Here is a 23,739-nt window from a genome sequence, read left to right as displayed (position 1 = left end):
GAGTCTCCCTCTCGGCCTCTGTGTCCCCCAGACTCCCCCACCCAGGAGCTGCCGGAGCTCTACCAGGGTCCCAGCTCCATTCTCCTGGTCATGCGCTCAGGTTGTAGGCTCCAGCGGCCACATAGAGTCGCTCCTTCCAAATGTGGGTGAGGGTCCGAGACCCCTCCTACCCAGGGAGGGCAATAAGGTTCAGCTGGACCCTCTCCATGGGCCCTGAGGGCCTCAGTTTCCCTCAGCCCCGTCCCCACCATGGCACAGGGTCTCTAAGGGCCGTGCGAGGCAGCCGCTGGACGTGACCCTGGCCGAGCCCCCTGCCCCCGCTCTGCCCTTTCCTCGCTTCTCCCGACAGATTTAATATCTGAAATGTTAAGGCCGAATGGAGATTTATCTGGGAATTCGATCAGCCATCACCAAACCAGATTCGAGCTTCATTTGAAGCTATTAAAAACACATCTCGGCAATATTGGCCTGGACGACGGACGTAAGCAGGGAACATTCCAGAAAGCTGACCTTTCCGAGCGAGGCCAGCTCATCCGGGCAGGCGCCTGCTGCCTGTCTGGCCACTAGGGGAACATCTGGGGGCTGGGGTGGCGTCAGAGCGCGGGGGGGGGGGGCCGTGTCACCCCCGTCACCCTGCAGCCCCCTTGCTCCAAGACCCCCTTCTGGCCCTTTGCAGGGTGGGGCCCAGGACAGTCATGCATCCCTGTGGGGAACTTGGGGAGTCACTGAATGCATCTGCTCAGTTTGGGAGAAGTCGGGGTTCTGTGGTCATGGCTGGGGCAGTGCATCTTGGCTGCTGGGACTCTCCTTCCTGTCTCTGACTCAGTGCTCCTGATTCTCGCTGTCTCGGGCTGGACCCTCTGAGGACCTTCTGGAATATTCTCAGCATAAAGAGGCACAAGTGGAGGTGAAACGCAGGGAGGGGGCTCGACCGCCAGATCCAGGCCCAGGTCTATCAACTCCAGGCGGCAGGGGAGACACGCCCAGAGCAGAGAACAAGGTCAGGGGCCCATCTGGGGAGGGGTGAGAGCAGCCAAAGGCCGGGTCTGGGGGTATCAACTGCCCGAAGGAGGAGTGGGGGGGCACCCCATGGACACAACCTTTGGTACATTTTGGGGTGCAGAACCAACTGGGCCCCAGCAACAGGTCGAGGGGCTGACTCAGCATGACGGGGACTCCCGACCCCTCCTCCAGATGATGGGGCCGGGGGGCTTTCCAGGGCCACCGTTCACACCTGAGGCACAGGGCCTGCTGGGGTTCAGAACATGCCACTGCCCCAGATGCTGACAGGGCCCAGACACTCCTCGAGGCCCCGGGGAGAGCCTGCTGCAGCCTTGGGCTCGGCACACCTGCCCAGCCCCTCTTGGTGTAGCAGGGTGATGACCTCACCACAGAACCCCTCTTTGAATGAGGACCGGTGCATGGTGGGAGGCTGCCAATGGGGGTGGGGGGAGTGCAGTGAGGCCAGAGAAGGGAGCACTAGGACAGGAGAGGTGGGAATGAGCATTCTGGACAGGAATGGAGGGAGAGTTGAAAGGAGGGAAAGGATTAGTCAGAAAACCCCTTCAGGGGACCGGAGAGACATCACAGTGGTAGGGCGTTAGCCTTGCAAGCAGCTAATCCAGGAGAGATGGCGGTTCGAATCCCAGCATCCCATATGGTCCCTGGAGTCTGCCAGGAGCGATTTCTGAGAGCAGAGCCAGGAGTAAGCCCTGAGCGCTGCCGGGTTTGACCCAAAAACAAAACAAAACAACAACAACAAGAACCCTTCAGGAACAGTATTGCAAAGTAGTGTCTGAAAGAGAGAAAGGGGAGAGAAAGAGACAGCCAGACAGGCAGGCAGGAGGAAAACTGGGGAGACTGGTGGCAGGAAATGTGCCCTGGTGAAGGGTGTTGGACACTGAAAGGGTGTTTGTGACCGAAACTCAACCATCAACAGCTTTGTAACTGTATCTCATGGTGATCGAATTAAAAATTTATTAAAAAAAATTAAACTGAAAAAGACTCAAAGACCTAAGAAATTACACGGAGCCACAAATTGCAGAGAAATCAAATCAATAACATTTGATAATCTGATGAAAAGGGGAAAGAAAATCAACACTGGTGAAGGATGGGGGCTAGAACACGGTAGGACAAAACTCGGTGAAAATAGTCATGCATACAAATTATACATATAAAAAGATGACACTGGGCCCGGAGAGATAGCACAGCGGCGTTTGCCTGGCAAGCAGCCGATCCAGGACCAAAGGTGGCTGGTTCGAATCCCGGTGTCCCATATGGTCCCCCGTGCCTGCCAGGAGCTATTTCTGAGCAGACAGCCAGGAGTAACCCCTGAGCACCGCCGGGTGTGGCCCAAAAACCAAAAAAAAAAAAAAGATAACACCCCCCCCCCCACTCCCAGGGCCAGAGTAATAGCACTGTGAGGAGGGCATTTGCCTTGCACACGGCTGACCTGGGTTGGATCCCCGGCCTCCCATAGGATTTCCCGAGTGATTACTGAGCAGAGAGCCTGGAGTGATCCTAGTGCCAAACAAAAAGACGCCTCCTTGTTCATAAGCTCATCAGTTCCAGCCACCAACTAGGCTGCCCAGGGCTGTCCATTTTGGGGATCCACCAGGCTGCGATTTTTTCCTTGTGTTCTGCAGACCCAGAAATGCTTGAGGCCAGAGTTCCAGCCCCAAACCCCGACTGTGGGGGTCAGTGATCGACCCCTGGTCCCTCATCATGTGATACTGACCTGCCTGGGGGAGGGGCTTGCACTGGAGCATGGGGGGGGGGCCTTGGGGGAACTCAGGCTTGTGAGGTCCTGATGGTAGGACAAAGAACCCCATGGCTGTCTCAGGTGCCCCCAACCGGCAAGCACACTGTTCCTGTCACTGTAGGAGTCCCGTTGATTTTAAGGCCCATCGTTTTGTTTTGTTTGGGGTTCCTCCTGGCTCTGCGCTCAGGCATCACTCCTGGAGGTGCTCGGGGGACTCTGTAGGATGCCGAGGACTGAACTTGGGACATTGGTGTGCAAAGCCAACATCCTCCCCACTGTGCTTCTGCAGGCCCCAATTAGGGCCCATCCTGAGGCGCCTCAGCCCCAGGACTCTGGACTCCGTATCCCCAGCAGGAATGAGGCCACCCTGTTCCTATCTCCAACTCTGCAGCTGCTGGAGAAAAAACATGGGAGAAGTCACCTGGTAAGATAGAGGCTGCAGGGGCCGGAGAGATAGCATGGAGGTAAGGCGTTTGCCTCTCATGCAGGAGGTCATCGGTTCGAATCCCGGCGTCCCATATATGGTCCTCCCGTGCCTGCCAGGAGCAATTTCTGAGCCTGGAGCCAGGAATAACCCCTGAGCACTGCCGGGTGTGACCCAAAAACCACAAAAAAAAAAAAAAAAAAAAAAAAAGATAGAGGCTGCAGATGTGGCTCAGGGGGGCCCGGGCGACATCCCTGACTAAGGGGGACCCTGTGTCTGGGCAGTGTCAGCACCCAGAGCTGAGCATGCAGCCCCTGGGTAGCCCCTCATGCGGGGACCCCACAGGCTGTACCCCCCCATCCGGGTAATAATGGGTGGGTGTGGGGGATCTTCGGAGTGTCTGTTCTTACCTTCCTGGGAGAGGGTAGGCGTTCTTGGGGGACTGGTCCTTCACATCTGGGGGGCTAGTTCTGCACCCCTTTTGCAATCAGCAGCTCTGATCCGAAGCTGTTGTCATGGGCTGACCTACTCCCCCCTGCTCCTCCCTCCCGGCTCCGTCTTGTCTTGGGTGGGGGCCCCTCCCTCACCCGATCCTGGAGTGGGGTCCAGCACCCCATGTGCCCCACCCTGCCTAATGGGCTTCTTCTCCTAAACTCTAACGGCTCCATTTACACCCCCGCAGCAGCCTGGCCCTTCAGCGAGAAAATGAGCCTGTTTGCACCTCACTCTCGGCCGTGTCGCCCCATTCCCGGCGCTGACAAAGCCGAGTTACATGAGTTACGGGTAATTGCGGGCCAGTGGCACCTTTGGGGGACCGCGGTAATTGGTAATTAGCCCCCCCCTAATCACACTAATACACTAATTGGCTGCGGCTGCTAATGGCTGGGCCTGCTGGGCCCCAACAGCAGAGGAGGGGCAGGTCCCTGGGGGTGGGGGGAAGTGGAGGTGGGGGGGGTAGGGCTCAAAGGCTTCCCCCAATTCCAAAAAACAACCAAGTTCCTCCCCGTTGCTGAGACACAGGTTGGGGATTATTGGGGATTCACAGCGGAGTGATCCTGGGCCCCACATGGTGCTGAGAACCATAAGGAGAAATTTCAGCACTGGTGCTGGAGCACCCCCAGAGCACGATGCCAGAGCAGCCCTGAGCACTGATGCCGGAGCAACCTTTGAACACTGGCGCAAGAGCTTCCCTGAGCACTAATCAAAGAGCACCGCCTGAGCACCAAACCAGGAGCAATCCTGGGCACTGATTTTGGAGCAACCCAAGCGCTGGTCCAGGAGCAGTTCCTGAGCACTGCAGCACCAGACTCGAGCACGGAACTGATGCTTGGTTGGTCCAGTGTGGTGTGCGAGGGACCCCCAGATGCCTGAGCACTGCTTGCGATGTCCAGGCATGACCAGAACATAGCAGGACTCTGGAGTCCAAGGGGGGCATCTGTGCCCAGGTATGAACTGTGTTTGCATAAAACCCCTGGAGCCCCAGTCCAGTGTCCTCCTTCTGGCTGGAGTTTGGTGCCAGGCCGGTGTCCCGCCATCCAGCCACTCTAAGGGACTGCGTGGGCGCCCGGCCTCCCTTTGGCCGAGGCAAACCCCCACCTGCCGGCCTGAGATCCCCATGGCCTGCAGGGTCAACGGGCGCCCGGCCGAAGCTGCCGTATAGACGAGTCCTGGCCCACACTAGCAACCCAGGGTGAACTGCTCTAGCCCCATCGGGGTCCAGTGCTGGGGAAGAGGGATGGATAAGCCACATGGGTCCCCGGGGTGCTCCTGGCCCTTGGCGGGTCTTTGAACCAAGCAAGTGCCTTGCTGAAGACGAGGCTGCAGCCTCCCGATGCCTCGGCACCTCCTGGTGGCCGTCAGAGGCAGCACACGCCTCTCTTCTCGGGCAGGGTTTTAAGGTCCATTTGCAGGTAACCTCATTTATTTTCCGTTTTTTTAAGACTTAAAAAAAATTTTTTTTTTTTTTATGGGGCTGGAGAGATAGCATGGAGGTAAGGCATTTGCCTTTCATGCACGAGGTCATCAGTTCGAATCCCAGCATCCCATATGGTCCCCCGTGCCTGCCAGGGGCAATTTCTGAGCATGAAGCCAGGAGTAACCCCTGAGCACTGCCGGGTGTGACCCAAAAACTACCAAAAAAAAAAAAAAAAAATTTTTTTTTTTATGGTTTTTGGGTCACACCCGGCTGTTCTCAGGGGTTACTCCTGGCTGTCTGCTCAGACATAGCTCCTGGCAGGCATGGGGGACCATATGGGACACTGGGTTTCGAACCAACTACCCTTTGGTCCTGGATCGGCTGCTTGCAAGGCAAACACCGCTGTGCTATCTCTCCTGGCCCCTTTCTTTTTTTTTTTTTTTTTTCTTTTTTGCTTTTGGGCCACACCGGGCGGTGCTCAGAGGTTACTCCTGGCTGTCTGCTCAGAAATAGCTCCTGGCAGGCACGGGGACACCGGGATTCGAACCAACCACCTTTGGTCCTGGATTGGCTGCTTGCAAGGCAAACGCCGCTGCGCTATCTCTCCGGGCCCCCCTTTTTTTTTTAAGACTTTTAATTAATATAATTAATTAGTTGTTGGGCCACATCCAGTGATGCTCAGGGGTCACTCCTGGCTCTGCACTCAGAAGTCGCCCCTGGTAGGCTGGGGGCCCATGTGGATGCTAAGAATCGAACCGGGTCCCTCCGCTGTGCTCTCTCTCCAGCCCTATCTTCAAAGTTTACTCAAAAGCAGTTGCTATTCCAAGTCGAAGGCACTTAAACGTGCCACAAAAGCCTTGTCTGACCCCAGCAACTTCAAGGTTTATCATGTAGTTTAACAATACAAAACGTGAAGTTTTCTATCCTGTTTTATTTGTCTCCAATTCCGCTTTGCCTAACCTGCTTGTAAATGTCTAGGGTGCTCCTTCCAAAATATTTTTTGGAGGGACTGGAGCAGGGAGGGTGCCTGACTTGGCATGTGGCTTGCCGGGGTTCAATCCCGGCATCCTTTTCAGTCCCCTGAACACTGCCAAGAGTGAGCCCTGAGTGCTCAGTCAGGGGCACAGTGGGGTGTGGTACAAAATATTTTTGTTTGGGTCACCCAACAGTTCTCAAGGTTACTCCTGGTTCTGTGCTCAGGCATCATCCTAGTGGGGTTTGGGGGTCCTGGAATGGATCATCACAGACCAACCTCTTGCCCCATGTGCTCAGCCGAGGGAGGCTTTGCCCGTCAGTCAGCTGTTTCCCCAGGCCTGGTACTGAGCCTCCCCTTAAGAAACCTTTGCCCGAAAAGGGCCAGTCACCCTCTATTTCCTCCTCGGAGCTGTGCTGGAGTCTTGATCCATGGGCAGTTGGCTGCTTCTGCCCTGCCCTGTGGTTCTGGCCCGTCCATGCTGCCCGCCAGCTGGTCACGGGGCCGAAAGCCGCTCTCCAAACCGGCAGTGCTGGCACCACCCACAGAGGGGTGTGTGTGTGTGTGTGTAGCCATGTGGCCTGATGCCTGTCAGTGCTCCCCTCTGCCAGGGGGCAGAGGAATGGGGTACAGAGGCACGTCTTGTCACTTCTCACGGGAACTGTCCATTAGCCTCCCCTCCAGACTCTCACAGCTGACACTCATTTGAGAGAGTGAATGAGAGAGAAGAGGGATAGAGAGTGTGTGGTGTCCTTTGACATGCAGGTGGAGAGAGATGGCTGGGGGAGGAGGAGAGGAAGAGGGGGAGGGAGGGAGGGAAAGAGAGAGAGAGAGAGAGAGAGAGAGAGAGAGAGAGAGAGAGAGAGAGAGAGAGAGAGAGAGAGAGAGATGGCTGTCGGGCTGCTCCAGCGATCCTAGGAAGGTCACAAGCCTCTGATGTGGACCCTGGATCCACCTGCTCAGCTACCTTTGCCCCAAGCTGACTAATAGACCTGAGGCGAGGGTAGCTGGCAGGCTGGGACTGGAGGGACCAAGAGGGGCTTCCTGGGGTGCTCACTGCAGAGAGGTGATTCACAGGTAACCGGCCCTCATCTGAGAGATGCGGAGGGATGTGTGTCCAGATGATGGTCACACCAAGCAGATCCCCTCGGGCCACCATTCTGCCCTCTAGGAACCAGGGATGGGGCTCCCTGCCCGTTCAGAGGGAAGTTGAGACCTTGCTCGCTGGAATCCACGTGGGGCTGGAAGCAATGCTCGAACCTGGAGGGGCTGGGGCCGATCACTGGACCACCCAAGTGACCTGCGAGCACAGGGTGGGGCCCAGCCCAAAAGCCAGAATGTGACCAACCCAGCTGTCTCTTGCCCACGTGAGGTGTCCAGGCAGAATGCACTTCGCCACCAGGCCACGGAGCCCCCTGGGTTGAAGGGGAGGCTTCCAGGAAGCTGCACCCACTCTCCAGCCTGCCTGTGCTCATCTGGTTAGTGAAGGCAAGTAAGGCACGAGAAGAAGTTTCTAGAAACAAACATCAGGCTTTATTTGCTTTTCATACACATGATGTGGAGGCGCCTGCTTGTCTGGCGCCGGGTCTGGCCGCTTTGCGGAGACAAAGTGCGCTCACTGGCAGACTCGGCCGCCCGGAGCACTGGGCCCCAGGAGTGACGCAGGACAGACTCGGTGACCGTGGGAGGGATGAGTGGGCCCGGCCACTCACATTCGTCTCGGTGGCAGCCGGTGCCCTCGCACGCGTCCCCACCATCCTCCAGCGCTGGGCCAGCCCTGGCCAGCCTCTCCCTCCGGGCCTTATGACACCATTGCTGAGGGGAAGTAATTACGAGATAAGGCATCATACAGTTGCTTTTCTTTATTCCATATGCAATGTAATGTCCAGGCACGCTGCTCGGGATGCTATTTCTAAAAAATCGTTGGCCGTTTTCAGAATATCCTTTTGGTTTTAAATACTGGTCAGGAAAAACAAATGCTGTAAAAATACGTGAATGATTTTTTTTTCTCTATTACAGAAATGAAAAACTGATTTGCATCTAAAAGTGCAAGAGGTGAAGTCCTTTAACCCTTTCACCACACGACAGAGCAATACATGACATATTGCTTCGGCTGCTGGAGAAGGCTGTGATGTCTCTTTTATATCGACATAGAAAATTATAAATTACATTGAATTAGTATCCATAATCACTATAATATGTACAAACCAGTTCTAAAAAATACACTGGCTTCGACTTGACGAGCGGAAACCTCACGGGGCCGGGCCAGACCGGGTGGGGGTGAAGTGGGACGGGGTTGAGCCAGCCCGAGATGGCTGCGCCTGCTCCTTCCTGGGCGTTCTCACCTTGCCCCCCTGAAGGAGGTGGGCGGACTCCCTTGGGCTGGGCGCCGCTGGTGCCAGGGTCAGTTTTGGTGAATGGGCTGAAAGGCAGAGGAACGACCGGAACAGAACAAAACACACATACACACACACACTCTCAAAAAAAAAAAAGAACAACAGAAAACCCAAACCACGAGCCACAGCGGCACTCTGGGGTCAGAGCTCCCTGGCACCACGAGGGCAGAAGAGACAGAATGGCTTGATGAGAACGTCGAGGATGGACTACACTGAGCAATAAATACTTCATCTCTACCGACAGACTGATGTGCTTGAGCCATGTGAAACAAGACAGAGAAGTCACCAATCCCAAGCCGGTTAAAGGAAAGAAAAAGGCCAGAACAGAACAGCGAATAATATTCCCTATCGCAAATTGCTTTCATCACGTCAGAATCAGAAAACAATATACCTCAAAGGGCATTTCAACCCTATGACCCTCTGCCTTTGCCGGCCTGGAAGGAGAAATGGATTCCGAATTTCGCACGAGGTTGGGCGAGAGAAGTGGGTGGGTGGGACGCCTAATCCTTTGGTCAGACTAAGTTGGCGAAGAGGCGGGGCAGGGCGTGAGCTGTGTGTGTGCGGTGAGGCCCGGCAGCCCTGGGCACTGTCCGGCGGCCGCTCGATCCACAGGCTACCCACCACGCAGAACAAGACAGAGAAACATACGCAAAGACTCTTGGTATTTGTCAAAGTGCAGCACGGCACACTCATCTCTGGACAGTGTCCAAGACTCCAGAGGAGAAAATTGCTGGTCCTGGTGCTTGCAGAGCGAGTGCGGCGGGGTGGCCCTCGGAGCACTGCCCGGGGAGTCTGCGTCCTCGGCGAGCAGCTGGCACGCGTCATACGGGGCCGTTCACCGGCGGGTCCCCTGGCACGCTGGGCTGCTCGGGCCTGCGGAGCGAGACACAGCTGAGGGCGGTGGGTGGCGAGGGACTGAGGGGACGGGGTCCCCGACACATGCTCACCAGGAGCCCCTGAGCTGTCCCTGCAGGAGGCGCCCAGGACTTGTTCCAAGCGGGGCCCGAACTCTGAGCCTTCCAAGCGTTCAGCTCCTGCGACCTTCCCAAAAAGCCCTGTGGCTGAGTGACTAGTTTGGGAGATGCCGTCACCCCCTCCCAGTACCCAAGAAGCCAGCCCAGCGGGGCGGGGGGGGGGGAGGGGAGGGTGGCATTACCTCTGCTCGGGACTAGTGCTGGGGGTCCGGGGTACCGCCGACTTGGGCTCTGTCGCAGCGGGGCTCTCCTGGGCGTCAGGACAAGCAGCTTCATGAGAGGTAGACAGTTTCCCTTCCTCGCTGTGGAGAGAAGGGACGGGTGGCATGAGGCACAGGCGGCAGGCGTGGGGCCGGGGCGCATGCAGATGGCTCGAGTCAGACACCACGGGGGCCGGGCCTGGGGCCGTGCATGCTCGGGCAGGAGCGCGGACACACACCGTGGCGTGACGTGGCGTGACGGGGACCAGGCGGGGGGTGCGGCGCATGGCGAGGCCCGGCCTGTGCGCGTACATACCGGTAGGACTTCAACACTCTGAAGCCAAGTGTGCAAGACAGAAAAAGAAACGGACAAAGTTGAGAACATCCTAGCAATGAGGGGTGGGGACACTAGGCCGCCATGCGCGCAAGCAACGCCGCAGACTCGGGGACGTGCCGGGGGACCTGTTTGAAGGAATGAGGCTTTAGTGCGGCACTCGGCTGCCAGGCTGCACCCGCCTCGGCCAGGGTGGGGGCAGGCGGCAGACACAGTGCCGGGACAGGGCAGGCGTGGTGGCCAGGATGGGGGTGCTGGGACGCAGAGCCGAAAGGGCCCTCCTGTTGGGGCTCATGGTGGAGACGCTCAACCTTTGGTTCTAAGGTGGCACACACAGCAGGGGGCACTGTCCGACCGAGTCCTGCGGGCACCTGCCCCTGGGCACCCATCTCCACTCCCGTCCTGGGTCTCTGGCCCACCCTGTTGCTCCCACCCTGCTGCTGACTGCACCCACCCCATTTCATGGGCTCAGTCAGTACTCGGCTGCCGTGTAGACGGCTTTCCCACCACCAGCACCCCCCATGCTCCCCAGGGCCAAGGGCACAGTCTGCCATCTGTACCCTTTTGTAGGCCCTTGTCCGAGCCCATCATGTCATTGGAGGAGTCCAGAGCCTCACCGGCTGCAGAGTTGCGCTGCCAACCATGACCCTCTGACCATTTCCAACCGGGGTTTCGGGGTGGTGTTTTGGGCCAGGGCCTTTCCCAGAAGTATTTGGCCACTCAGGCTGGTGGCCCAGCAGAACTGGGAGGGAGGCCAGTGGGTCTCCGTCACAACAACGTGAGGGTCCATGGGGAACCGGTGACTAAATCATCGTCGCCCAGGCATGCACCTCGGTCCCCTCCCTGGGGAGCTTCCACCCCCAGCTCATGCCCAATTCCCCACCCCCGTGGCCAGACTCTCCCAACCAGGCCCTGAGCATCGGGCAACACGGTCACCTCCCTGGGTGGTGGCTACAAGCCAGGCAGGGAAGCCCGAGGGCCACTTCTGGTGCACAGGCCTCCTGGGCAGTTCAGAGGATGCATGGAGTGGACTTCCTGCAGAAGCCAGGTGATGGGGGCGAGGAGAGGGGGGAGAGGAGATGGGAAAAAAAGGGGGAGAGAAGGAAGGGTGCCACGCTCCCACTGGCCCTGCTGTCTTCAGCTGTCCCTGCGTCTCTCTCCCTTCTTCCAGAGCAGAAGCTGCTCAGGCTTTGCCCAAGGCTGCACCTGTAATTTGCCAGGCTAAGGCGACTCCTGTTAGTCTCAGACAGTACAGAACATTCTGGAAGGCTTCCTCGAGTGTGAGAAGATAGGTACCCTCTTGGTGTACCCAGGGCCCAGGCAGGTCCTTGTGTGTGCAGGAGGTGAGCTTGCTGGTGCCCTCTGCTGGAGTGGACCTTCCCACAGCTTCTCAGGGGCTCCCCAGCTCCTTGTTCCAGGGCCACACCCAGCAGCGCTCAGGGATTGCTCCTGGCTGGCGCGGGGGACCATATGGGATGCTTCGAATTGAACCCAGGTCTATCCAGGTCTGCTGTATGCAAGGCCAACGCCCTACCACTTGATTATTGCTCCAGCCCTTGTCCACTTCTTTGTCCTCTGTCCATTTCTCCGCGATTCCCTTCAAATTCGCGCCTCCCCATGGTGCTGGACCAAATCCGACCCTGTGCACGCCAGGCTGGCTCGACCTTGGCACTGGCCTCCTGGGGCAGCCTCTAACTGCTGCGTGACTTGAGGGGTCACGCACTCCTGGCTTCTTCCTGTGCTGCCTTTCCTTTCCTCTTCCAAAGGATCTACAGAATACAGGAAACTGAGTCAAAGTAGCCAACCTTTTCCTTGATGGCTTAGTTTCTCTGTGGCTACAAAAGCCTTCATCTCCAAATTATGAAAACGAACTCTGGTGTCCACTAACATGGAGTTTCTGTCTTCCAGCCTGTTTATATGCACAAATCACTTCTGTTTCCTCACAGGGGGTCATCAATATAGCTCGCTCCCTCCCTGTCTTCCCCGAATTCTGATGCTCCTGTAGGCCTAGATCTTAGTGACTTCAGTCCCTCAGTCCTTGGGAAGTATTTTTCACTTTACTCTTTGGGCAGTGCCTCTGGGCAAAAGAGAGAAAGGGCAGCAGGAGGGCATGTGCCCTGCATGTGACTGACCCGGGTTTGACCCCTGGCACCCCGTATGGTCCTGAGCCTGTCAGGAGTGATTCGTGAGTAAGAGCCAGGAGTGAGACCTGAGCATTGCCTGGAGTAGCCCCAAAACAAACAAAAGGATTCTTCCCACCCCCCAAGTCAAGTATCCTTTCTGAGAAGCATGACTGCCTCTCGATTTTCAGAAAAACCCCCATCCAGATCCGGATAAAAAATTTGTTTTGTTTACATGTTTTACTAAGAAATGCTGAAGGCTGAGGCCAGAGAGATAGTATGGCTAGAACAGATCCATGAGCAGAGCCAGGAGAGAGCCCTGAGAACTGGTGGGTGTGGCTCCTGCCCTCCCCGCAAGAAACGACCAAGATATATTCCCATTTACAAACATGGTATTACTCCACACCTTATGTGAGAACTGCCAGTTAGAATCTCGCTTGGGGATCATACCAGGTTCAGTGCTCAGGTGACCTGTGGTGCCGGGGGAGGAACCTGGGCACCCAGGCCTGTCTCGCGCCATCGAAGCCCTTGGCTGATGGCCCACACAGGGCTCTGCGTGCTTGAGGAGCTGGTGACTTGGAGAATAATAGGCTCATCCAGCACATTCCATTTTGGGGTGACTATTGATGACTGATTTATATGCCTATTAATATAGCCATGTTATTACTATTTTTCAAATTGTTTGTTTCTGAACTACACCTAGTGGTGCTCAGGGGTTACTCTGGGCTTTGTGCTTAGAAAAATCACTCCTGGCTGGTCCGATGGCAGTGGTTTATCAGAACTTTTTTTTGTGTGTGTGGTTTTTGGGTCACACCCAGCAGTGCTCAGGGGAAACTCCTGGCTCCATGCTCAGAAATTGCTCCTGGCAGGCACGGGGGACCATATGGGAAGCCGGATTCCAACTGATGACCTTCTGCATGAAAGCCTTACCTCCACGCTATCTTTCCGGCCCTTATCTTATCACAAAAGTTGGTATATAATCCCCCCCACTGCTCAATTTGACTGACTTAAAAAAAAAAATCACTCCTGGCAGGCTCAGGATACCATATGGGATGCTGGGGATCAAACCCAGGTCTGTCTGGGGTTGGATATGGGCAAGGAAGAAGCCGTACTTGCTGTGCTGTCACTCTGGCCCCAGTAATTTGGTTTTTGGGCCACACCCAGCAGCCTTCAGGGTTTACCTCCTGGCTCTTGGAGAGCACTCCTAAAGGGGGTTCAAAGGATTGAACCTGGGTCCCCTGTGTTTAAGGCTGTATCAACTCCTCTATTTTTACTTCCTTCACTAGATCAACAGTGAGCACTGATGGAAAGCAGTGACTCGAGTTCCATTTGACTGCCTTCTGAAGAATGTGTTTTGTTTGGGGCCACACCCAGCCCTGCTCAGGGCTTACTCCTGGCTCTCAGCGTGGGAGCCACTCCTAGAGGTGTGGGTGGGTCAGGCCCAGGCCAGGCAAGTGCCACCTTGCGCCACCTCTCAGCCCCTGATGGGAATTTCTAAGGAGCTTGTATTGGGACCAAAGTGGGCTGCAGATTTCCAGCAGCTCATCAGTCTGAAGCAGCTACGTAAATGTCCCACAATCCTGGAACAGGGAACAGAGAGGTCCACGTTCACTTGATTACGGGGGGTTGGGGTGTGTGTGAGATAAGCAGGGGCCCTTATCTTCGTACATGCATTTGATTGGGGGAGGTGGACTGTCCTGGCGGTGTACAGGGACCACATGCTCGGCCCATGCAGAGCAGCTGGGCCTCCTGTTCTTTCATCAGGTCCTTTGCTAGACTGACTGAGGATGCAGTCCATCACTCTGGTAATGCTGAAGACCCCCACCCCATCCCTCCCCCCCAAAAAAAAACCCAGCCTGCCATAAGCTGGCTGTCAGGGCTGTTTAATTCACATGACCTCAGCAAGGAGCACTTCTGCCTGAGAAATGAAAGGTGGAAGGAGAACGAGGAAGCCCTGCCCTCCCCATTGAAGACTGTGTTTAGATACAGGTTTTCATTAGAATTCCTTCTTCGACCTCTACAGGTGGTAAGCTTTCCCAAGGCCCAACCTAGTGTCCGATCCTGGTGCAGATTGCCCCCCCCCCCATCCTGACCTCTAACTAGTCCGGAGAATGACCTGGACCCTAACTATGACCCTGTTGCGACAGAGGAGAGAGGCTCACTGCTGCTTTCCAGCATCCTGGATCCGGACTCTAGCGGGGCCCACCGCAGTCACAGGCGGCAGCTCCTGGGAATGCAAACTCACCGAGAAGTGTATCTGATTTAACTGGGGTTATTGGAAGCGCTTGAAAAGTGTCACAGCAATGTGTGAGCCCACATGGGGATGATCGAGACGCGACGCCGGTACTCCAGGCTTCTATCCCCCATCTTCCTCCCCACAACCCGAAGAAGCCGCCGTTTAGACCACCCTGGTTACCTTTTGAAGACAGCAGTCTCTGTCTTGGCGTCTACAGTGAGGCTGAGTGTTTCCTTCATGCCGCCGTTCATCACGGTCTCCGTTACCTTGTCCGGGCTCTCTGTGTCCTCCTCCCCGTCTGAGCTGGCTTCCATGGCCACACTGCCGGCAGCTGCAACGACAGGGCATTTGGTCACAGGAGCCCAGACCATTCCTGACACACACCTTGACCCGATATGGCCCGGGGCCAAGCCCTCACAGGCAGATGGCAAGTAAGTCAAGTAAGCAAGTGAGTAGCTTCCTCCCAGCCTACTGGGCCCTTCCCAAGATCCCCTCTGCCCAGTACCCCACTCCAGGCGGTCACACTCATTCTCGCACCACCTCTAGTCATGCTACTTGCTGCACCACCTCCGTATCTTTTCCTTTGAGCCATTCTACTCGAATCCTCTCCCCCACTTAAAGTTGCTTCTTGTGGACTGTTCTACAGTGGCAAAGGCATGGTACGTGGTTCTCATTCTCACTGTTTAGTCCCCGTACGACCCTTAGGTAAGGTTCCCAAGCTGCGCTGGAGTTCTCCCACTCTTGTGATGGGAAAAGGGGCAGGCAGCAAGGAAGAATGGGGCTCGCCCCATAGAATCCCGTAGGATCAGGGGCCGGTGAGGTGGCACTAGAGGTAAGGCATTTGCCTTGCAAGCGCTAGCCAGGGAAGGACCAAGGTTCAATCCTTGGGCATCCCATTTGGTCCCCCCAAGCCAGGGGCAATTTCTGAGTGCTTAGCCAGGAGTAACCCCTGAGCATCAAACGGGTGTGGCCCAAAACAAAACAAAACAAAAGAATCCCGTAGGATCAGGGTCCATTCAACCTGGCTTGCAAGTGTGAGTTCACCAGTGCTGGACTGTTCGTGCTGTGGGCGGCTGAAGATCATGTGGTACCAGGGAACAGCTCTGGGGCCTACCACACATACCAGGCATGTGCTCCAGCCCTAGGACAATCTTCCTGGCCCCACTGGCATTTTCTTATCTACAAATGTGGCGGATTAAGCCCTCACACAGAATGTTGAGGAATAAAATGTACGATTTTTGGGCTCTATGTTTAGGCCACACGAAGCTGTGCTCAGGGATCACTCCTGCTGGCTTAGGGGACCACATGGGGGCTAGGAACCAAACCCAGGCTGGTCAAGTGCATGGTAAGGGCCCTCTGCTGTGTTCTCCCCGGCCCTCAGAATCCAGATAAGATGCTTCGAAACCCCAGACATAGCACCAGTTGTTCCAGCTTCTGGCCTTCCTCAACCCTTGGCGCTAATGCCCACATTTCTGTTTTCTGACTCAGGACTCAGTTCTTTGCTTCCGACACATATTGGCATCTCCCCTCTTGCCCACTCACAGATGCCTTGCTCTACCTGCTCAAAGGGCGACTGGCCCCACCAAGTCCCGGTCAGTGCAGAGTAAGGAGACAGCCTGCTTGATGCCCTGGGCTGTTTCCATCTCTGGAGGTGAGTATGGAATGAGCCCCCATTCAAAAGGTGCTGGGCGAGGTGCAACCCCCAGGGTGGGTCTCAGTTTCCTTTTCCGAGCACTGATCACTTGGTGCCAAGAGGTTGTGGCACCCTGACCACCTCACCCACTGCCTCATTTTCCTTTTTTTTTGGGCCCCAGTCCCCAAGGCTGAAGAATCAGACAATGCTGAGATTTGGTGGCTGACAGAAGGTCCAGCAGGGGGCTCGGGCCCACCGCACCCACCTTCCGGCTGTGCCGCCAGCGCAGCGCCTCCAGGAGTGAGGGGGCCTAGGGGCTCGGTGCTGGTCTCCATCTCCACGGGAGAGTTACTCCGGAAAGATTCCTTGGTGCTATGGAGAGAACAGTGCGTCATCGGGGCCCGAGGGGGGCGACCAGCCCAGAGGTGGTGGAAGACAGGTTGTGGAGCAGCGCCCCTCAGAGGCTGCAGCTTCCCCACTGTGCAGTCTCCACTCACACCTCACTCCAGTATCCCAGGCTGACCCTTTGGGTGCTGTTTTGGGAGGGTCTGGGGGCCCCTCTGAGATTCTCAGCTAAGCAGGGTAGCCCAGAAGTGCAGGGGTGTGAGGCACGGCTCCCCCAAAGCCCTATGTTAACCTCACCTGGATGGTCAGACCCACCCACACCTGTGTGCCACCCAGGAAGGTGGCAGGGGATGTCGCATCTGCCCTGCCATAGGAGCTCCAGTCCATTTGGGTCCCGGCAGCGTCCGCTCACCTCAGAGGAGATGGGAACTCAGAGAAGGAGGCCCAGCCTGTCTCCTTGGTGGGCGTTGGCTCCTCCGTGCTCCAGACGTCAGACCCCACAGAGTCCAAGGGGGTCCCGTGTGTTGTCTCCATGGGGACATCGAAGTTGGCAGACCAGCTGGGTGCTAGAAACAGAAAGAAGCCCCAGTGACTCCCGTTTGTCTGGTTTCTGGGACAAGCCAGACTGTGCTTAGGGTCCTTTCTGCCAGGGCCCAGGAGGCCCCGTGTGGGGCTGGGGCCATGCTGAGCCTGTATGGGCCAAGTGTGTGCTCTGCCTGCCGTGCTCTGCCTCCAGCCCCCAGTGGCTGCACGTCCATCCTGTAATACAGGTGAGTAGTTGTCAGAGCAGGCTGGCAAGGGAGGTGCCCGTCTGGCAGCACAGGAAGAGGAAAGCATGTACTGAGGGAAGAGCTGCTGGACCGCAGACGTTTGTCCCCACAATCCTGCTCCCAAGCCTTGTGGATCAGTCAGTCTGTGTCCTGATGGGATCGCTGGGACCCGGTGGGGACCCTGAGAGGAGAGCTCATCACTAACGGCTCAACAAGGTGACGGGGGCTTAGGAGGACGGGTAGGGGCCACCCATCGGTTGCCCATGCCCTGGCCCAAACCCGCGGCAGAAGGCAACTCACGCTCACTGAGGTCAACCTCCATCTTGTCCTCGTTGTTGGCACTGCTGGATTCGAACAGGTCTTGCTTTGCCCCGTCTTCCTCTTCCGAGTCCGTGCTCTCCTCACTGTCGGTGCTCCCCGAGCTAGCGGAAGGAAAACAGGCCCTGGGTGAACCCTGTGCACTTGAAAGGTGATGCTGAAGGTCACCCACCGAGGACCGTGTGCTCCACAGCTCCTCACAGGACTAGCTAGCTACCGGGATGCCACTGGAGTCCCCTCAGGGAGCTCTGACCTGGGAGCTGCTTCAAGCAGCCAGGCAGAGGTGCCTGTCGGGTCGGACCCTGCCTTTCCCTGATGACCAGGGCCACTGACTGATATCTGGGGCCTAGAAGATGGTCCAATGGACTGAGCATGGGCTTGGCATACAGTAGCCTCAGGGTCACTACCTGGCACCTCATGGTTCCCCAAGCCCACCTGGAGCCGCCTCCAAATCAGAGTTGGGAGTAGTTAGTCCCTGAGTACCACTCGGTGTAGCTCAAACACAAATAAGGAATTTTTGTTTTTCCTATTCAATCCTGAGTCCTGCACACACTAGGCCTTTCCATACCAATGGCTTGGGGGGGTTCCTGTGATACTCATTGGGGGAAGGGGGTCTCCCCAGCAGTATCTATCTGGGACCTAGGACCGTTCCTGGAGATGAAGCTGGCCCACAGTTCTGGGAGCAAGCTGAAGGAAAGATGCTCCAGGGACCTAAGTTGGGGGCCTTGTGTCCGTAAGACACGAGCTTGCGCCTATGCTTATCCAGGGGTTGAGGAAAGCCTGCTTGCACTCAGGCCTTCCTCCTGCTGGTGTAGGGGCACATCTGTGGCACCAGGAATTGACCCAGGATCAGCTATCGGCAAGGCAGGCATGCACTATGGATCTAAGACAACCCCCTTGAGTCTGCCTAAAAGACGACTATTCCAAGGATAAACAAAGCCTAGGTCGGTTCCACGGACATCACACACCACCAACAATGTTAACTCTCTCCCTGTTTTGGGGAACTTGCTGTTTGGGGGCCCCCCGGCTGGCAGTCACCTGGACCTCCGCTGGGACTCGGGTGTGAAGGTGATGTGCTTCTCCTCCCAGATGTCCTCCTCATCAGAGCCACCGTCGTCGAACTGCTGTATCCGCTCCTTGCAGCAGGCTTCAAACAGGGCGATATTGCCCTGCAAGCAAGCACAGAAAAAATGCCCTACGTTAGCCATCAAGCCTGTCCTCGAACCACTACCAGGAAAACCATTTCCCGGAGAAAGAAGTAGCTGCCCCTTCATCACCAACATCAATACCCACTTAGCTTCTGAACCCCCATGCAGCTCTGCCTCCACTGTCCATGAGGAGGGAGGTTGCTTGGCACACACCAGGCAGCACCTGAATCAAAATACCACCCTGAATAGAAATCTGGGGCCAGGGAGACACGCTGTGCAGATGGTTGTCCCCACTGGGACACCCCCAGTGCTACATGGGTGCCCGGGCAGTACCAGACTGAGTTTCAAGCGGGGAACACTGCCAGTCCCTATCTAGGGTTGATGTGGTCACTCCAGAGCTGCCCTGAGGGAGAGAATGGCCCCGGGGTGGCAGGAGGCTAAGCAGAGCCATGCCCTTGAACCAGACTTGATACTGCACAAGTGACCCTGGTCACAGGTTACACCACACCTTGGACAGGGGCACAAATTGCCCCCTGCCCCGGGGTGAGGCTGGCAGCTCAGTAGGTGAGTAGCACCAGCCTTGGTAGAGAGTATAGAAAAGTCCCCAGCACTAGGAGCCCAGTGGTGCCTCCCACAGAAGAGAGTCCCCAGGTCCCGTCCCGACTGCCGACAAGAGGAACCCAAACACTTACACTTTCGTTCGTATTGAGAGTGAAGTTGATGTCCGACACCCGATCAAAAGAAACACTGGAAGCAAAAGAGAAGGGCAGGAACGGTGAATGCCAGACGCATTCGAGTCATTTCTATGGGTCAGGTTTTCACCCCTCCCTGAAATCTTCGAGTAAGACATGAAACCAACAGTGAACTTGGCTTTCTGTGCCCTTGAGCTGGCGAAGACTTAGCGCTGCTTGGCAGGGCAGCCAGTGGGCACCGTGGACCTGCCTTTGGTAAACCAGAAAGTGCACTGCAGAGAAGTGAGTAAAAAGGCAAAAAGCTGCCCGATATTGAACTTTGTCCAGGCAAAGTGAAAAACATTAAAAATAAATATTCTGGGCCCGGAGAGATAGCACAGCGGCGTTTGCCTTGCAATCAGCCGATCCAGGACCTAAGGTGGTTGGTTCGAATCCCAGTGTCCCATATGGTCCCCCGTGCCTGCCAGGAGCTATTTCTGAGCAGACAGCCAGGAGTAACCCCTGACCACCGCTGGGTGTGGCCCAAAAACCAAAAACAAACAAACAAACAAACAAACAAATAAATATTCCATTTGTGGGATGCCGGAGATCGAACCTGGGCTAATGGTGAGCAAAGCAAGCGCTCTCCCCACTGTGCTCTCGCTCTAGCTCCAGCAGAGCCAGATTCATACACGACACAGACTCACCCCCAAAGCATATACGGTAATTTGACATGGTCTAGGAAGGAGGAAGAAGTTCAACCTGATCAAAATCCACTTTGAGTAGGTGGGGCTCATTCTAGCTCTTAAAAGGTTGCCCCCATGGGGCCGGCGAGGTGGCGCTAGAGGTAAGGTGTTTGCCTTGCAAGCACTAGCCAAGGATCAGGACCATGGTTCGATCCCCCGGTGTCCCATATGGTCCCCCCAAGCCAGGGGCAATTTCTGAGCGCTTAGCCAGGAATAACCCCTGACCACCAAACGGGTGTGACCCCCCCCAAAAAAAAGGTTGCCCCAACTCAGCCATCACCCCGACACTAAGCAGACTGGCCTCTGATGGGGAGGGTCTGCCGAGAGCATGAGGGGCTGACGCCTGCCTGGGTGCTGCAGGTTGCAGGGCAGCAGGCTCTGGGGCACCCCAGATGAAGCACAGCTCCCAGCCTGTGACCACCCACCCAGGAAGCCGTCCCGGGACCTGCATCTGCACAAATAGCAGCTCCTCTCCTGGCTGCTTCTGGGGTGCCATCGGCAGTACTGGGGAGATGAGATAGGCAAGGCCGCCAACCAGTCTCCAAGACCGAGTGAGGAAAGGCCCCTGGGAAATCCCTGACTGTTGCTGACTTCTCAGGGTCGGCTGCCATAGCCAGGGATCCCTCTGCAGGGCGAACTGCCCTGACTGCAGAATGAGGGGCCAGCCTGTCTGTTGGCGCCCCCTCCTGGTAAGTGACGGAGATGAAAATACACAGGCTGGGTGGGGCCAGTGAGGACGGGAAGGAAGCCTCCTTTCACTGGGTTGGGCACACCTAACTCCCAGTCCAATGGGGTCACCCCCTTATTCCCCATGTCCAGTGGATCAGATAAGCAGAAAAGATGACTACCCGCAGCCCAGGCAGGAGGGAATCAGAAGCAGGGGGTGCCAGACCACGAAAGTCAGGGAGGGGAGGGGGTGGGGAAAGGGGGGGAGAGCTGGGAAGACAAGGCAAGGCAGGCAGGACCCACACTCACTTGCCAATGTCGTCTTGGTCTGCAAACTTCTCATCGTTGAAGCCGAACTGGTCAATAAAATTGGACGTCATTTGTTGCATCTGATAATCAGAAAAGGCCTGGCAACCCCAGGGCCAGTGACAGTGACATAATGATTCTAATGACACGCTACACACTATCTGCCCACTTGTGATCCAGAAACCATCCTATCTACTGCCGTCGGGCTTGAAAGGTTGGCGTTTCTTGAAAAGAAAAATAAGGGGCCGGAGAGATAGCATGGAGGTAAGGCGTTTGCCTCTCATGCAGGAGGTCATCGGTTCGAATCCCGGCGTCCCATATATGGTCCTCCCGTGCCTGCCAGGAGCAATTTCTGAGCCTGGAGCCAGGAATAACCCCTGAGCACTGCCGGGTGTGACCCAAAAACCACAAAAAAAAAAAAAAAAAAAAAAAAAAAAAAAAAAAAAAAAGAAAAGAAAAATAAAATAATTCCAGGCACAGTTTGCCAAGGAAGGGAAACGTGTACTCTGGCCTGCTCGGGAGCACCGTTACTGAGCCCTTAGCCAGTCCCTTCAGAGACAGGCCTGGCTGAGTAACGAGGTGGCAGCAGCCAGTGACGGGCTGAAATGACTCAGGGCCTGTCACCTCTGCACGCAACCTACCTCCTGAGACCCTGTAAGCGCCAATCACCCTCCTCCCGCTCGGCTCTCCCCCACCCTGACCTGTGACTGCCCCCTCCGCCCTAGCCCAGCAATGCTGGAGCTCCCGTGCACCAGAAAGGCCTGGAGGAGCTGTCTGATCCGCACCCCATTTCCTAAGCTGTGCACTCCCCAGGTGGCGCCTGGCCTGACTCAATTCTAGGACTGCTAAGTCACCCCTCCCCATCCCAGCACCACATGGCCTGGGGTGCCAGAGAACTCTGGAGACAGATAGCCGCCTGATTCTGGTGTCGCTCTGGTTGGCGGGGCATCATGCACGGAAAACCCGATCACAAGTGGCTCTAACAAACCCCTGGGCAGCTTCAGGAGCATCTTTCCCTCAGGCCTAAGACAGCTGCCTACAGTCCCAACTCCGGGGTTATGATGGGTGCCACCTAGCCACAGCAAGCCAGCCACCAGGCTACTGGGCAGAGCCGTTCTGGGGAGAGCAGGCTGAATGCAAGTGAAGGAGCTGGGCCAGGGGGGGAAAGGGTCTCCCGAGCATCTGAGCTGGCACCAGAAGTCTGGGGTGACGTGGTGTCCCCAGTGTTTCTTGGACGTGCTTCAGATACAGAGAAGCATAGTGACACATGCTGGTCCAGGGGCCCCGAGATGTGCAGACAAGACAGGGACACACGTAGGACACGTCCCGCACTTTCTTCCCCAGCCAACCCTGGAGGGCAGCACCACGACCCTGAGAGAGGTGGATGGACAGGCCTCAGGGTAGGGGGACTAAGGTCAGAGTCCTCGGAGCACTTGGGCAGTCGTAAGAACTTCGTGGGCTGTGCTGACAGTCCCCACCAGCTTGCCTGAGCTTGCTAAAGCTGAGAAACACTTTGGACACTCACAAACACAAGCCTAAAAACGCATGAAAACTCCTACTACTGGGGGTGGGGTGGGAGGGAGAATCAAGAAAGGAAAAGGAAAAGCCTCAACTTTCCACCAAGTGCCATGTGACCCCGCACAGGGACCTTGATCTGGGGCTGAACCCGCAGGAACGCCAACGTGAACTGGGACCTGGAAGTCCCCACAGATAAGAGGAATATTCGGATTTGGTCAAGATTAACACAGAATTCCGAGGATAGTGGAGACTGGACTCTCAAAAACAAAAAGGCATGGCTGCCTATTTGAGCACCTCCATGGAGAACACGCCGTCACAGCACCCCGAGAGCAGGTGCCCCAGGCTGAGCGCATGAAGCGCCTTCTGCAGAGACCTCTTTGTTTCCTGAGCCAGCTGCTCTATCCAGGGGATCAGGCTCAGCATTGCCAGTGTCCCCAGGGGAGCACCGTGCCGAGGGCACTCAAAGCCACCAGACTGTGAGAGGCCCAGGAGGGTCCCCTGGACGCAAGTTGTGTAGAATAGCCAGGGGCACCTCCGAAGGGCCGTGGAATTAAGAATGTGCAGGGAAGACACCATGAGAGTGAGCCTCAGACCCACTCCACAAAGCCGGCCTCGCAGGGTCCCAGGACCTCCAAACAGGAGCATAAGGCATCGAGTTCTCTCAGCCCGGCAGGCCAAAGCCTAAAAAGATGAGGCAGCTTCCCGGGGACGAAGCCACAGGTTCTGGTTCTAGCTCCCAAGCTTGGTGGTGTGGGCCAGAGTAATACCACAGCTATCATACCCCAGTTCGATTCTTGGCATCCCATCTCAGGTCCTTGAGCCTGCTAGGAGCAATTTTTGAGCACAGAGCCAAGAGTAAGCCCTGAGCATCACTGTATGTGGCCCAAAAACTAAAACCAAAAATACCAAACTCAGTGGCGAGGGCAAGGCTGGGACTAGGGGTTCACTTTGCTGAGAGCCATAGGCAGTGACTATTTGGTTTGGTCCCTGCTTTCTTTTGTGCTCCAAAGGCTACAAGCAGTTGGCAATGAGGAGCCAGCAAGGGGCAGGCCAGGAAGGAAGATGCTCAACGGAAACTCACTGCCAAGTGTCCGAGATGGGCCCCAGAAAACCCAGGCACACCCCAGAACCTGCAAGCTCTCCCCCTGACACTAGAATGACTCACACTGGAACGGAGGAGCGATTTAGTGCGTCAAGCATGGGCTCTGCCTCACCTGGAGACCTGGGTTCAGTCTCAGGCACTGACACCCCCCCAACAAGAACAAAACCCCAAGAGTCCTGTCTC

At 56.3% G+C, this 23,739-nt stretch overlaps 1 protein-coding gene across 4 annotated transcripts in view; it reads right to left on the bottom strand.

Annotated features, from left to right (window-relative positions):
* Nucleotides 1-7,582: 7,582 nt before the first annotated feature.
* PPP6R3 (protein phosphatase 6 regulatory subunit 3) overlaps nt 7,583-23,739 on the bottom strand; it is a 59,667-nt gene continuing 43,510 nt past the window's right edge. Inside the window, exons 15-24 of one of the 4 annotated variants that reach the window (XM_049781194.1) lie at nt 20,940-21,037; nt 19,240-19,294; nt 18,438-18,568; nt 17,382-17,503; nt 16,724-16,877; nt 16,232-16,338; nt 14,514-14,664; nt 9,960-9,977; nt 9,626-9,745; nt 7,583-9,342 (exon numbers count right to left, since the gene is read on the bottom strand). In XM_049781194.1, coding sequence (XP_049637151.1) covers nt 9,291-9,342; nt 9,626-9,745; nt 9,960-9,977; nt 14,514-14,664; nt 16,232-16,338; nt 16,724-16,877; nt 17,382-17,503; nt 18,438-18,568; nt 19,240-19,294; nt 20,940-21,037 — 1,008 coding nt within the window. In that variant the 3' untranslated portion in view covers nt 7,583-9,290. The remainder of the gene's footprint in view (nt 9,343-9,625; nt 9,746-9,959; nt 9,978-14,513; nt 14,665-16,231; nt 16,339-16,723; nt 16,878-17,381; nt 17,504-18,437; nt 18,569-19,239; nt 19,295-20,939; nt 21,038-23,739) is intronic. The other 3 variants (XM_049781196.1, XM_049781195.1, XM_049781197.1) reach the window with 3 other exon arrangements.

The sequence above is a fragment of the Suncus etruscus genome, chromosome 9 (assembly GCF_024139225.1).
Source record: "Suncus etruscus isolate mSunEtr1 chromosome 9, mSunEtr1.pri.cur, whole genome shotgun sequence".
NCBI classification, from domain to species: Eukaryota; Metazoa; Chordata; class Mammalia; order Eulipotyphla; family Soricidae; genus Suncus; species Suncus etruscus.
This window is presented reverse-complemented; position numbering and strand designations above follow the sequence as displayed.